The sequence below is a fragment of the Dipodomys merriami genome, unplaced genomic scaffold (assembly GCF_024711535.1).
Source record: "Dipodomys merriami isolate MVZ:Mamm:240054 unplaced genomic scaffold, mDipMer1.0.p SCAF_5, whole genome shotgun sequence".
Lineage (NCBI taxonomy): Eukaryota > Metazoa > Chordata > Mammalia > Rodentia > Heteromyidae > Dipodomys > Dipodomys merriami.
In genome coordinates, this window is record NW_027206068.1 from 34,761,334 (window position 1) to 34,776,711 (window position 15,378).

General features: G+C 34.2%; 1 protein-coding gene across 3 annotated transcripts in view; it reads right to left on the reverse strand.

Annotated features, from left to right (window-relative positions):
* Sema3a (semaphorin 3A) overlaps positions 1 to 15,378 on the reverse strand; it is a 318,416-nt gene that overhangs the window by 156,767 nt on the left and 146,271 nt on the right. For all 3 annotated transcript variants that reach the window (XM_069996371.1, XM_069996370.1, XM_069996372.1), the window contains 2 exons: positions 4,387 to 4,544; positions 24 to 86 (listed from right to left, as the gene is read on the reverse strand). In XM_069996371.1, the coding sequence (XP_069852472.1) occupies positions 24 to 86; positions 4,387 to 4,544 (221 nt within the window). The remainder of the gene's footprint in view (positions 1 to 23; positions 87 to 4,386; positions 4,545 to 15,378) is intronic.

Sequence of the window (15,378 nt, forward strand, 5' to 3'; positions counted from 1 at the left end):
TAATTGGGTAGATTAGTACTTACCAAGATATCTTTGCCAGCCCACTTGCATTCATCCCTTCTGGTGTAAGATACTGGCCATACAATCTAAGGACAAAGAAGAAACATTATTTTCCTCCAATTTTCTCTTCAAGAATCTTAATTGCATTGTTTTCTCTCTTTCTCCTCTTCTCTCTATCCCTCCATCCATTAATTGGTCCCTGCCCTTCCTCCATCCCTCCCTCCTGTCTGTCTTTCTTTCTTTGCTTCCTAAGGGAGTAGATGTTTAACTGAAGCATTGTATGTTCTGGAAAGATAAAGGCAGAAATGAAGCCACAAATGCATAGCCCTACAAAAAATTCACCCTCCTACTATGAACAAAACTTAAAATAGTTGAATATGTGTTTATGTTTTCAATTCTAATGTTTGATTACATTCTTCCAAATGGTATTTTTGTGAATATGGTGACAGTGTTAGATGGGCCAAAAATGATACTTGTGTCTTGGACAGTTTGCCATATTTCTCTTCATAATAATTCAAATACACTTAACTAAATCTTAACAAAATTTTACCAATATCCTGAACAATTCAAATGAATGTTCTCTGCATTGGACAAAACCATTTATTGTACTGTTATTCAGCTTCTTTTTCTCGGAACAATAGTTAAGTTTGGGGAGAAAACATCCACGTCAAAGAATGATCCATAATCCATCATGGTTCAGTAAAGCTTTTAGCTTTGTAATGATTGATTACTATTCACAGGAAAACCTTCATATAATTTAATATCAGTGTTTATAAACTTTAGCAAAAGTTGTGATATTCAATCCAGTAAATTAAGGCCAAAATAGATCATATCCATGAACAAGAATTTGAGATATATTTGAAATAACATATGATAGCTGAATAAATGAATTTCAAGTTCATGTCACAAATACAAGAGGCTTAAGAATAACTGGGTAGGTGCTTCTTTTTGTCATTAAGCTTTTGAATTGTATATTCTTTTCTTTAACATTCTTTTCTTTCCAAATAGACCTATGTGTCCAAATTAAAACTGTCATCATTGACCATGTTTCATAAGCTTTTTACCAAGTAGTCACATAATAAAAACATTCAAGCATAGTAAATGAGTCCTCCTGCAACCCACATTACTCTGATTCAGAAAATACTGTAGTGAGTTCAAGAGAGTTTCACCCCCTCCCACTCCATTTCTGTCTCCAGGTTGGCTGTGGAAATTCAAGTGACCTGTTCTGCAAACTTTTCTCTAAGATACCATAATAATATATGGCAGAGGGGAAATTTATTCCCTCTAAAAAACAAGCTGTTTTCCCATTTGTTTCCTAGTTTTTGATTGCTATTATTGACCTCATTATGTGGATTTACTTTTATGCCACATATTCATATGCCACATATGCCACATTCTCTTTTTCTCCTTTGCTCACAAAAATTCCAATTAGCTAATGAAGCCTAAATTTCTGGCAGAGTATCACAATTTATTTTTCAATTGTTCTTTGTAATGATTCTGTGCTTCTTTCATGGCAAGGCTTCTTTTCATATTTGTTTGTCTTTGATACTGGGAAATCAAGTCCAGGGCTTCATGAACACTAAGTAAGCCCTCTATGGGCAAGCTGCAACCCAGCCCCCATTCATGTTTTTAATAAATGTGTTTTTCAGAACACTAGTTCCTCTAAACATAAAAATGTGTTTGGCCTCTGGCTTAATACCTTGTTTACCTTTAAGTTCACATAATTTATTGTTTCTATTACCTTGAAAAGTCAAGAAGGAGTATTTGTGATACAGCAAAATATCTCGTGGAATTCATTGTAAGACTGGATTCTTAGCCAGCACTGGTGGTTCACCCTTGTAATCTTAGCTACTCGGGAGGCTGAGATCTGAGGATCATGGCTGGAAGCCATCCCTGGGCAGGATAGTATAGATTCTTTTTTTTTTTTTTTTTTGTCAGACAAGGAGCTTGAACTCTGGGCCTAGACACTGTCCCTCAGCTCTTCAGCTCAAGGCTAGCACCCTAACACTTGAGCTATAGTGCCACTTCCGGTTTTCTGGTGGTTTATTGGAGATAAGAATCTTACAAGCTTTCCTGCCCGGGCTGGCTTTGAACCACGATCCTCAGATCTCAGCCTCCTGAGTAGCTAGGATTACAGGCATGAGCCTGTATAGTATAGATTCTTATCACCAATAAACTAACCAGAAAAAGCTGGAAATGGCTCTGTGGCTCAAGTGGTAGAGTGCTAGCCTTGAGCACCAAGAGGTTCAGGAGCAACACCCAGACCCTGAGTTCAAGCCTCATGACAGGCAAAGATAACAAAGATGTCATTCTCCAGAAAGTATTTTTGAATACTTTGTGTGTGGATAAATATCCATCTATCTGTCTAGCTAGCTGGCTAGCTATCCATCTATCTATCGACATATGAAGAAGTTGGTTATGGTGGTGGTAATGAGGTTTGAATTTAGGGTCCCACAGTTAATTAGGCAAATGCTTTATCACTTCACCCATGCCTCAAGCCTATTTTTATTTTAGTTATTCTTCATGAAAGATCTGTTATTTTACTTGGGACCAATGTTGTAAGTAAAATCTTCCTTGGAATGAAATCCTCCTACTTCCTGGTAGCTGGGATTGTAGATGCATTCCACTGCACCTGGCTTCCTGTTTCCTGGAGTGTGGGAACTCTAGAGTTCTGTGGGGACTGCGGCTGGCTTCAGGAGATTTGACTGTGTGCTAGAAGTATGAACGATACCCGTGGAAAACTCTGCTTGTATTTATTATTATTATTATTATTTTTAAATCCTATGCCTAAAGACACAGGCTTGTGAGTCTTTGGCCTTTTTCAGTATTCCTGTCAAAAGGAAGAGTTCCTGTACATATTTAACTACGTGCGGATTCCTTACTGAGACTATTGAAGTACTTCCTGATTTTTTTTTTTGTCCTTTATCTCTTTGAATGTACACTTTAGTCTATCTTCCTGTAACAGCCTTAGGTTTGTCTGGGCTAATTTGAATTTTTATTTATTTTTTTGAAAGTTAAAAAAAAACTTTTATTACAATTTAGGACAAAGGATGAACAAATGCAGCAGTAATATTCACTGGACATTATGTGGAAAATGAACTATACAACTTGTGGGTGGGGACAAGAGGGAAAAACAGAGAGGGAGAAAGAGAAGGGAGGTTGGAACTCTTCTTGTTTAACCCATATCTGTCAGTTAAATACCTTCTTCACCCCATGATGATAATTTAAATATTAATTATTTGATAAACAACATACTGAAATATCACTGCATGGTCTTTCTTTCTTCATGTGTTGCCCTAGAATCTGCCGGTCTGAATTGACAGTGGTTTCACTGCCATCTACAATCTACAAACTACAAATCTTCCTGATTGAAATCTCTCATGTAACTGGGATTATATGTATGTGCCACAATGCCCAGTCCTGAGCAAAAGTGATTTTACAATTCCCGAAAAACCCTCAAAACAAATGAATAACAATTTTCACAGAAAATAGATAATCTTAGACACTCATGGAGATCAACTGAAGAAAGTTAGAAATCAATGAACTTCAAAAATTAGAAGAATAAATTTATGGAGATTTTTCAAGTAGCATATCTTAATAAATATGTCCTAAGCTCATAGCCATTTTGTATTTCTAAATATAATAAAGTTTAATTGTTTCAATGATGAAAGAAAAAGATGAACCTTATGTTTAATGCTACACCTATTGAATACATAAATCAACTTTGAATACAAACAAATCTTTATCTCCAAAGCAGCATTCTCCAACAATGACAAAACATTGGCACAATTAGCCACTTTTTGAAGGTTATCATCCAACCTGATTTAATGTATGAGTGGTTGAGGCATACCACTTTATTGACGTCTCTGCTAAGAAGTAAAATTAGCCAATAGCTTCCACAGAAAGCTAAGTGGTAAGGGAAAGCTGACAGATTATATGTAAATGAGTAGAAGTGCCTAAGTTCCAGTAAATTTTTGTTCCTAAACTAGGTGGCACATCAGTTCATACATGTGGCTAATTGCTTGCTAATTTTATACATGATAGCAATATCATGAGAGGCAGAAATTTATACACACACATAAATGTAAGTAGTATATGAACTCAATTCTGACATATTTCTATAATAGTTTAGGTATTTGAGTATATGTAAGAAAAATATATAATAATGAACAGATGTACAAAAGTGAGAAGTTTTTTCAAAATTATCATTTATTTCTTAGTAATTTTTATTACCTACAACATACATTTGTTATTGTCATTAATTTATTTGCATCTGAATTGAGAAAGTATTTATTTAAAACAATTTTCTATAAGTTGTCTGTCCTGGAGTTAAATACTAGAAAATTCTATAAAACATATGTAGTGTATATGTTAGAATAAATATACCTTTTGAAAATCCTTGATATTAACCAGGTTGAATGAAAATATGTGGTCCTTTGCTCCAACATACAGCCTACTCCGTTCCTCATCCAAAAGAAAAGTATGGTAATTGGAGCTGTTGGCCAAGCCATTGAAAGTAATCACATTGTTGGATTCCAGCATTTCTGCAAAGTAACAAAACAAGGCACTGACATTAATGTGAAGTTCTACATAAACAGAGACTATTGGTATATGATCATTCTGTTGTTAATAGTTAGAACTTGTTCCATGGCACTGAAAGATACATAGGAATCAAACTGTTACATTTCATTGAATGGGACTCATCTACATCCATTTGCTGATTTCAAACACAAGATGTGCATACCCAAAGAACAGAGGGGGAGAAATAACTTATCTACACATGCTGATTTAGAAGAATCTATTCACATGTAGCAATAGATCTGAATGGCCAGTACTATATTTATCATGTTCTTTAATATTATGTGTTTAATGTTATGCTTGTTTATTTTATTTGTTTTAAATCATTTGTTTCAAGCTAGTAGGTTAAGCATAAGTGTGTAACAAGGCACCCTGACTATAAAGGGATGGAAATTAGCTGCCTCTACAGATCTAGGGGTTATGCCATTGGATAGATTAAAAGAGAGCTATGTATCATATTGAAGCTATCATTCCTATTCATATTGTTAAAAATTATAATCTACCTTAGAAATCAAACTAGATAAGCAAATAAATTGAAAGATAAATAAATGAAAACTGAACCAAACCAATCCAAAAAGACAAAAACAATATTAGTTCATAATAAATCATGAAAAGTTAAAAGAATAATTAAAAACTGAAAAAGTCTTATGCATGATACACGAGTGAATTTTCATTTGAACCACCCAGAAGACACATAAAACAGCTTTGAGCATCAGATAGAAGAAAGTATAGAAAAAGAACTACCTTAGCTACAAATTGGGGAATTATTTTATAAGAGTTAGTGTGAAAGTAAAATTAGACAATGAATATAGTGTCTAGGACAATAGTTTGCATACTAATAATTTTCACGGAATTAAAGACTGCCTCTTTGTATAAGTACAGGTAAAATGCAAGCATGTTTGAACTGTTTGACCAGACATAGGAAATTAGGGTCCAGATGGAGGATATTGAAAGCAGTTGTATACTTTTTAAAGTTATTTTTAAAAGAGTGCTGTTGGTCAGACATTTTTCATTGCCCTGATAAATCCATGTGGAAAATGATTTAAGGTAGCGAGTATTTACTTTGGCTCACAGTTTTAGAGGTTTCAGACGATAATTCCACTGCTTCTAAGGCTTGTGGCAGAAAGGTAGAAAGAGTCTGGGGGAGGGGAGCAGCAGAGAAAAGATGTTCATCACATAACATCCAGGAAGCAGAAAAAGACTACAAAAAGGACCCATGGGCAAGGTAATCCCTTCAAGGGCATGTAATCAGTGGTGTCTCTGTAAAAAATGATTTAATTTTTTTTCTTGCTTTGAGACATTAGCAGATCCTCTACCACTTGAACTATACTCCCAGCTATCTTCTCAAATTTGGAATATCAAACAAGTATTCTGGTTTTACATGGTTTACAAATTATGTAATGTTTTAACGACTTGCTTAGTGACTAAATGAAAGATGTACTAATTGTAAAGGAAGACTAGTAATTACTTCCCAGTGTTATTATTATCATCATTATTATTATGCTGTGATATAAGAAAATATAGGCAATAAGCATAAGAGTACATGCATTTGTTAGAAAAGAATCAATTCATATTTCTTCACTATTATTATTATTAAGTAGTTGTACAAACGGTTACAATTTTGAAGGTCAGGTTACAATGCATATAACTTCAAGCAGTAGTTATCACTGCTTGATAAAGTTTCAAAATAAAGTTTCAAGTTTTATATATTCATATAAAACTCAAAACTTTTGAATTAGATTTATTTTAGTCTAATAACATATAGCACAATAATAAATTATCATAGAACTATTTTGTAATCAAAATATGCAACAAAGTAACCATGGGAGAAGCCTAATTTTTTATAATGAGTCAGTTATAATGTTACTCTGTCAATTCACTTGTAGATGTTCAGATGCTCCTTGTCTTCCTATGTTCTTTAATGTAGATGCTTTTGGAAAATAATAAGAGAGAGGAAATAGAAACTCTTAGTACCATCATTATCATTACACTATTTAAGATGTTTAAATTTATTTTATAAACTAATGTTCTTAAACAGTCATGTCAACACATAGAACATAGATGGGAAAATTTACATCATCATCAGGCATGATGATTCACTTCTGCAAAATATAATTGTATATTTCCTGTGGTGTTCTGATTATTTTAATGGTAAGCAGATTTAAAGAGATGATTACATTGCAGTGACCAGGACAAATGCCCCAAAAGGTGGTGAAATGAACAGTCATTATAGAATGCAGGAATGTCCACAACTAAATTTTTATAGTAGGATGGAGACTCCTATAGACTTGACCTTCAACTTCAAACAAGAGTCATTCTGTTCTTTTTATTTTTGACTTCAGCTACTCTCTCTCTTTGGCTCTCTCACACATCTCTCAACTTTTATGGTATGAAAGTTAATAGGACCTCACAAGTTGTAGGGCTCAAATGAATTGCCTGCATTCATTGATGACTTTAGACTTGTTTCCTTTTCTCATGATGTGAACTTTGTCCTTTTCTTGCAACAAACATCCCGCTTAATCCAGTCATAGACTAGGTCTATAATATGGCAAAACATTCTGACTAAATGATAACCACAACTAGATATTTGTAAATATTGGAAAGTTCTGTAAGTTTCAAAGAATTTTACATCTTATACTTTAGTACTTCTTAGATCCTTCTCTTTCTTTCTCTTTCTGTCTTGTCTCTTTTAGTGCCCAAAAAGTTTCAAAGCAGAGTTCACAAATTTTTGTTTGAAGAAAATAAAGTAATTTTTATTGTCATTATAATTTATACAAAATGGCAAGAAGAAAGAGCATTTTATTTTTCTACTAAAATAGAAAGGCTGGGATCAAAAAACAAAGGAAGCCAGGTGCCTGTGGCTCATGCCTGTAATCCTAGCTACAAAGGAGTCTGAGATCTGAGGATCACAGTTTAAAGCCAAGCCCAGCAGGAAAGTCTGTGGAACTCATCTCCAATAAGCCACCAGTCAACTAGAAGTGGTGCTATGGCTCAAGTGATAGAGCGCTAGCTGTGCGCTGAAGAGCTCAGAGACCACTCAGGCCTAGATTTCAAGCCCCATGACCGTTAGGAAAGAAAAAAAAAACAGAAAATATTTAGAGGTGAATAAAATTTCATAATGAGAAAAATCACATTGTTTTCACCTTATTTGTTAACTCACCAAGTACTAGTTTCTAATATTCTACTACTCAAACTGGGGACAGTTGCTCTTGCCTATAATCCTAGCTCTCAGTAAGTAGAGAGAAGAAGGATTACAGTTCAAAGCAAGCCTAGGCCATAAAGTTCACAAGACCCAGATTCAACAGAGAAAACCAGGTGTGGTGATATGCCTTTCAGCGCAGCTACATCAGGAATGATAGATAGAGGACTTAGGGCCCAGACTGGCAGGAAGGGAGAAGGTAGAGGGAAAATGGAGAGTAGAGTGGGCAGAGAGATCCTATCTTAAAAATAACCAGAGCAAAAAGGATTGCAAAAAGTTAGCATGGTAAACTTAGTAGAATGCTTCTGTCTGATGCTAGCATGGGGCGTGGGCACAAAAAAAAATCCATAAGACTCCATCACCAAAATAACCAGCAAAAAGGCTGATGGTGCAGCTCAAGTGGTAGAGTACCAGCCAAGCAAACAAGCTAGCCAAGCATGAAGTATTGAATTTAAACGCTGGTATTGACAAAAGATATGTTTCCATACTTTATCAGAGGTGAGATTCTTTCTGCTTCCTTCATATTGTCTTTCAGAACTATAGAATATTCAAAACTGATAATTCAAAAGTTTGATTATCACTCATTACCATATAACAATGAAGTTAGTTAGACTCTTTAATATTTATATGCTGTTGTTCAGAATAGTTGGTCTTTTTGAACAACAGTAAGTCTGGGAACAATCTCATCTAAAACTATAGCTTTAACCATTACAAGTATTCTGACATATGCCAAATGTATATCTTCCAAGACAGACTTCCTCCAAAGACCAAACAAAGACTTACTAGAAACTTCTATTTAGATGGTGCACAAACATCACCATGTCTGCATGACAAACAAAACTCACTGAATTTTTTTCTTTCCATTATTGACATCATTAGCTTTCCATGTGTTTTAAGATGGTTGTGACTTTCCTCTCATCCATAGAGATGTGTGTAATCTAGAGCCTCTTCTTCACCCACAGATCCAATTAATCATTTGTTATACTTTTGCTTAACACAATAATTTGTCCTGAATTTTCTTTTGATTACCTAACCGCTGCCAGTATCCTAGTTTAACTCTCTACAATATCTTCCCCGAGCATTTGTAAGTCTTCAGTGACTCTCTTCTAATAGAACATCATCTACAGGGTTACATCAATGAGCAGGTGATACAGTGATGAGGCCATTTTCTTCTATCTTCTTCTCTGATCTCATGGGGAAGATAATGGAAAGAAAACAGGAACCAGAAAGAAAAGTTGCACAGTAAACAAAGAGAAGAAATTACCGAAGGAATTTCATACTATTAGGAGAATATATGAAATACAGAGAACCTTGAAAAATTTTGATGTCAGATGATGAAGTATTATAGAAATCACTATATATTCCAGGTAAGAGAGCATTAGTAGAACAAAGGTTAAAAAATCATAAATATTTCATCCACAAGTGGTTTTATTAAAAATTTAACCTCTCAAAATATCTGAGTCTAATATTGTTAGAAAAAAGGCATGTATCATATTTATTTTATTTTATTTTATTTTATTTTTGCTGATCATTGGTCTTAAACTCAGAGCCTAGGAGCTATTCCCTTACCTCTTTTGCTTAATCCTAGCACTCTACCTCTTTGAGCCACACTTCTACTTTTAGTTTTTGTGTGGTTTTTGAGACAAGATTCTCATGGTGACTTTCCTGCCAAGGCTGGCTGAAGCCTAATCCTCACGTCGAAGTGAGTAGCTAGGATTACAAGCATGAGCCACTGGTGCCTAGCTCATGGATTATTTTTCTAAAAGAGGTTATCTGTAACATAAAGTATAGTACAGGCAGAAATGAATCCCAGATAATTTTTATGATATTTTTAATGAAGTTTCATGTGAAATGCACCAATATTCACAGTATAGGAAATATACATATAAGATTTTTGTTATATGTCTTCAAACCAAAACACAACACAAATAGGTTATGAGGTCTGCCAGGTAACCGCTCATTGTCAGAAGAAGATAAAGGTCACCAAAATTTAAATAACCAGCATAGGGAAGAAGAATTGACACAGGGAACAAAGTAATAATTGTAGTTGGCAAAATTTCAAACTACTTAATAAAGGAAGTTCAAAATCGATGAGATCTATTAATGAGATTTTATAAATTAAAGCTAGGTAGGGAAATGAAATGTATAAAAATACTCTTAAAACCTACAGATTGAAAGAAGGTCACTTTCTTCTAGTGAAATCTTATTGCACAGAAGTAACGATTGTAGTATACTAAATACAGGAAGATTACATAGGAAACATGAAGAATATTGAATCATACACATAAGGGAAATCAGGTGGGTCTAACATTGTTTAAAAAAACAATTTAAGAAACAGAACTATTTGTACGTAGACCCAAGTGACAAAATATTACACAATATTTTTGTATGCAGATGCACGTTTTCAGTAAGAGAGACATCATCAAACATTTAACTTCTTAATAATGAAAGTTACTCAAGTGGAAGTAAACCTAAGTCAAAAGATCATGGAAATTTTATCACTTTACTACCTGCCTGGAAATATTCAATATTTTCGTAATTTTGTGGGCTCTGCATAATTTCCATAATTTCATTTTTATTGTTGGTCCTGAACCAGAAGTATGTGTATGTGTGTGTGTGCATGTTTGTGCGTGCATACACATGAACACATGCATGTATGTTTACTTATATATACAAAAACAGGAACATACGTTTACACACACAGGGTTATTTACAAGTAACTCAACATTTGCTATTTATGGTCCCACAGATTAGGGAGTTTTTTTTAACATCTGGATCCAGTGGCTCACACCTTAGATCTTGGCCACTTCGGAAGCTGAGATTCAGAAGATTGCCATTCCAGGGAAGTCAGGGTTAAAAAACATCCTTAAGACCCCATCTAAAATAACCAGTAGACATATACTAGTTATTGCAAAGAAGGGAAACCATGTCTGGGACAAGTAGAAAAGTCAAACGCTATGTACATATGACCAGATAAGATGAAGTTAAGTGAAATGAACCCCAAGATAGGAAGTCAAATGTTTTTTTTTCTTTCTTCCTATTGTTTTTAACGTATTTATAAGGTACCATGTGATTTTTTTGTATGTCCCTCCCCCATGGTATAATCCCTGTTTTCACTGTATTTGATGTTGGAATTATTTGGGGAGGCAAGGGAAAAAACAAAATGTTTAAACAGGGATACAGGTTGACCCATTGCGATAATGATTTGTACAAGACAAAGTTTGTTGTAAAACGAACTTGACAACTATACAATTTAAGCCTGGGGGGCAGAGGGGTGTAATTGTGGAGGTGGGAGGGAAGGAAGGGATGGTAGTGGAAAAACAGAGTAGGAGTCAACAATGCTTGATAAGAAATACTCATTACCTTGCTCATGTAACTGTAACCCCTTTGTACAGTATTTCACAATAAAAACATTAAAAATAACTAAAATAACCAGTAGAACTACAGCTTGCAGGTGTGCCTTAAGTGGCAGAATGCCAGCAATGTAAGCACAAGGCCTTAATTCCCACCTCTGGATGATCCTTTCCCTTTATTTTCCAAATACTCTTCAGCTTCCCCACTTACCTACAGAGGTGATTAGAATCATGCTTTAGGATTTAGATCTAGCCTCCCTTGTGAATGCAGTGTGTCACAAATTGTCACAATGCCCCAGACTTACTTTCCCTTCTTAACTGTAATTTTAAGTAAAAATATGCTATTTTCCTTATTTTGTGTAGCAGTTGTCTTAGAAATTATTCCTGACCTTCATGTAGACGCATGTTTCTCAACAAATAATGCTTGAAACACAGTTTTCTTAAAGTGTAACAAAAACTCAAATGTAATATGAAACAGGTAGGGAAAGGTACTTGAAACAATCATATGCTAAGCTGTGCATTAGTTTTTCTAATAAGTTAAACGTTACGTTCAAGTGACTCATCAATACTATCAGGAAAAAGGTACATACAAAGGGAAGATGGGTTATGGACAAGGGAAGTGGATAGATGAATGGGTGGGGAAAGGAGGAGAACGCAGTCAAGAACTCTTTGTATATACCTAAAATTAGGAAAACTAAGGGAAGGGGTAGGCCAAAGGAATGGCAGTGTCCAAGGGGGTGACACTGACCAAGATGTTTTCATAAACTGCTCTGTTATATGGGACCTCCTTTGTACAACTACTTAAAGGTAATAAGAAGGTAAAAACTATACTGTTAAACTCTCAATTATTTACAAACCCAGTATGACATATGCCTATTTCTAAATCTACATGCTAAGTATTATATAATTGTCATAAGATCGGAATTTGTTTGAGAATTCAGGGTTGCCAGCAGCATTGAGCCTAAAGTTATCACCCATTTTCTCTAGTCCAGTGTTTATGATTTCTTACACCTTTCATGTAGTCTCTCCATCCCAATACAAATAACCAGGCCATATTTAAAATGTAGTACTTTTTATGCAAACAGAACAAGACAAGACACCGGTACCCACATCCAGCTGCCTTACCTTAATACCATCTGACAAAACATGCAGACCCTAGTCTTCCCTTGATATCTTATTTTATATCAGTTCCTATAAATTCAATTTTAAAGGCCAATTGCCTCTTCTGTAAATGGGGCTTGCCACTGCTACTTGTAGTTCATTTTCCCACGTTTTTGCTTCAGGGAACAATTAGAAGACATCTCTCACAAGAAAAGCTGGAGAATTAGCAGATATTATTCTCTCTTTTGATGTCCCATAGTGCTTCAATTAAAATACATAGAGATAAATTAATTGCATGCAGGTCTGCTACAGGAGTATTAGGGACATGTCTTAGATATAAAGGTTAGCCCAGTGCCATATGAGTCAAATTATACATAGAGGAAGTGGTTAAGTAGATAATCAATCACTGAATCTGAGAGCGGGAAGGATCTTTATGCCTACTGACTAAAAGTCTGACTACTTGGCTTTTGCAAAGTACAAACTGACTTTACCATTTGTAGCTGAAAAAAAAAATAAGCTTCATTATCTTTGAGTTCCATATTCTTTCTCAAGGAATATTTTTGAAAAAATTATCTTAAATTTTCTCCTTCCCTCTTTTATTGTCTGATTCTTTGTCTCTCCATCTCTGTTCATGCCTTTGTCTTTCTGGGATCTGCCTGATCCCTTTCATTAATGATAATTTTTGCATAGATATATAGGCAAAATATTAACGTTGAAAACAATTTATAAAATAACTAATGTGTGACATATATTTTAAATTCCTATTGAAATAATCCATACAATGTAAGTAAACAAATTTTAAAGAATAAACAGTTTATTAGAAAATAGACATAATTTAAGTACAACTAAATGTTTTAACAGGTATCAATATGTTCAATTCAAATAAGCATAATTATCAATCACTCATTTCTGTGTGAAATTATTAGCCAATAAAAATTTTTGAATTACAGATTCTTGAGAAAAATAAAACTCATCTCTTTTGTTTTTATTTCTTTGAGATGGCCAGTAATCCAAACACCAAACTTTGTTTCAGATTCTTTTGTTTTAAGTATCACTCAGGCCATCTTCAAATGCCAGTGATAGTGAGCATTGTGTTACCTTCATCAAGTGAAAAATAGGGGTAGTGTGTTTCATGCAGCTTAAAATCAAATTCTTCAGACAGATTTGGCCACTTATATATGGCACAGAACATGTGTGTCCTCCAAGTAACAGGATTTCATATGACTATAAAAAATGGACTTTTTATTGGCATATGTTAAATTTTACTTAGTAAAGACTTTCATTGTGAAATTTCCATGCTCTTCAAATTGTATACTACATTTTCCAGGAATAAGGGTGGGAAATAATTCACATAGGGAAAATCATATAGGGTAACCTACTAAGTCACCCATTATGTCTTGTTCAATCACTTTTATAAACATTTCCTAGGAATGATTTATTCAAATTGTTAAAAGGTTGAATAAAATGAGCTTTGGTGAAGAAAGGGAACTGAATATATATCCAGTGTTTTTCCATTCATGCAACACATTTGCCTCATGAAAGGAAGTCTTCCTTTACTGACAATCTAGCTCAATTAAATTAAAAAAGTACTGGATGACACATTTATTTCAGTGTTTGTAAGTGCTTCTGTTTGATTTTATAGCTAATTTTTTACAATTGATTTTATATGACTCCGTTAATAAATTTTTGTTATAAGATGAGGAACTGGTCATAGAACACCTAGGAGATCATACAGACATACTCAAAAAAGTAACCAAATCACAAGGATAGGGCTTGAGTTTCTACCCACCCTCCCTCCCTCCCTCCCTCCCTCCCTCTCTCCCTCCCTCCCTCCCTCCCTTCCTCCCTTCCCTCCTTCCCTCCTTCCTTCCTTCCTTCTTCCTTTCCATCTTTGCTTCTTTTTCTGGAAGGAAGCAGATAATAGCCATATTGAGTCTTATCCTGTTACTCTACCTAGACTAGATAATTATGAAGGTTTCTGGCTTACTCATAAAATGATTTTGCAGAATGAAGGCTCTCTGAAGAATGGGAAGGTGGTCAAGGGTTGTGTAGGGAAAATCAGTGAGACAAAAACCCCTCTAGAAGAAATTGTATATTGCATTCTAGGTACAATGTAATCCCAGTGACAATAATGTCCTAGGTATGATGACACATTATAAGTTTTTCTATAATATAATAATGCATTTTAACTTTGAAATGGGCATGATCTAATGAGCAATTAAAGTTATATATACATACATGTATATGTATATTAATAAAATCACTGTATCATACACTGGTATATAATTTATACACAAATAAAAGGAAGAATTGGTATTGTCATATAAATAATTTGAATAAAATTATGTTTTTATATATCTAGCTCTGTCTAATTTTTGGCAAAAATCATCTGGTTGAATTAATTCCTGATATTTTGATAGACAATTTAGGCATTTATCTTATGTAGCAAATGAGATATATATATATATATATATATATATATATATATATATGCTCTATCTTATTTTCCAAATATTTTCTACAGTAAACATAATATTTCAAAAATTGAATGATGTTTAGAAATGTTTGGAAATTTAAATATATAATGTGAACCAGGTTTAGCTTATGACCTCTAAAGACAATTCATGATTCCCCAGAATAAAACTAAAAATCCAGCTAAGTTTGTTGAAAATCTCAGCTCTCCCAGGGCCCATTAAATCAAGCACACCTCTGCGCTAGACAGGGCAATAGTCAGGAAAGATTCTCAAGCAGTGCAAGACATATATAGGCATTTATTCTCAAAGGGCAAAGGACAAATTCAGAAACAGATTTACTTCTACTTTAAGAGGGAGGAGAAAGTAGTATAGTTTTATTTGATTAAACTTCTTCCTGTATTTCATTAACGACGTAATTATGTATCTTTTACAAAAATAAAGCACTGACAATAGTGTAAGAATTATAAGTAATGATTGTTTAGAGTGAAATATGATCCTTTCATCCCTGTTGACCCCAATATTCATAGTAAATGAGACATGCTCATAGGTATCAAGGAAGGAAAGAACAGTGTAAAATTTTGCCTTATATATGACAGAAGAGTGTTTGTCTGCTATTACTACCATATTTAATAGATTCTCTAAACATCCAAAGTGAGCAACTATGGAAAACTAA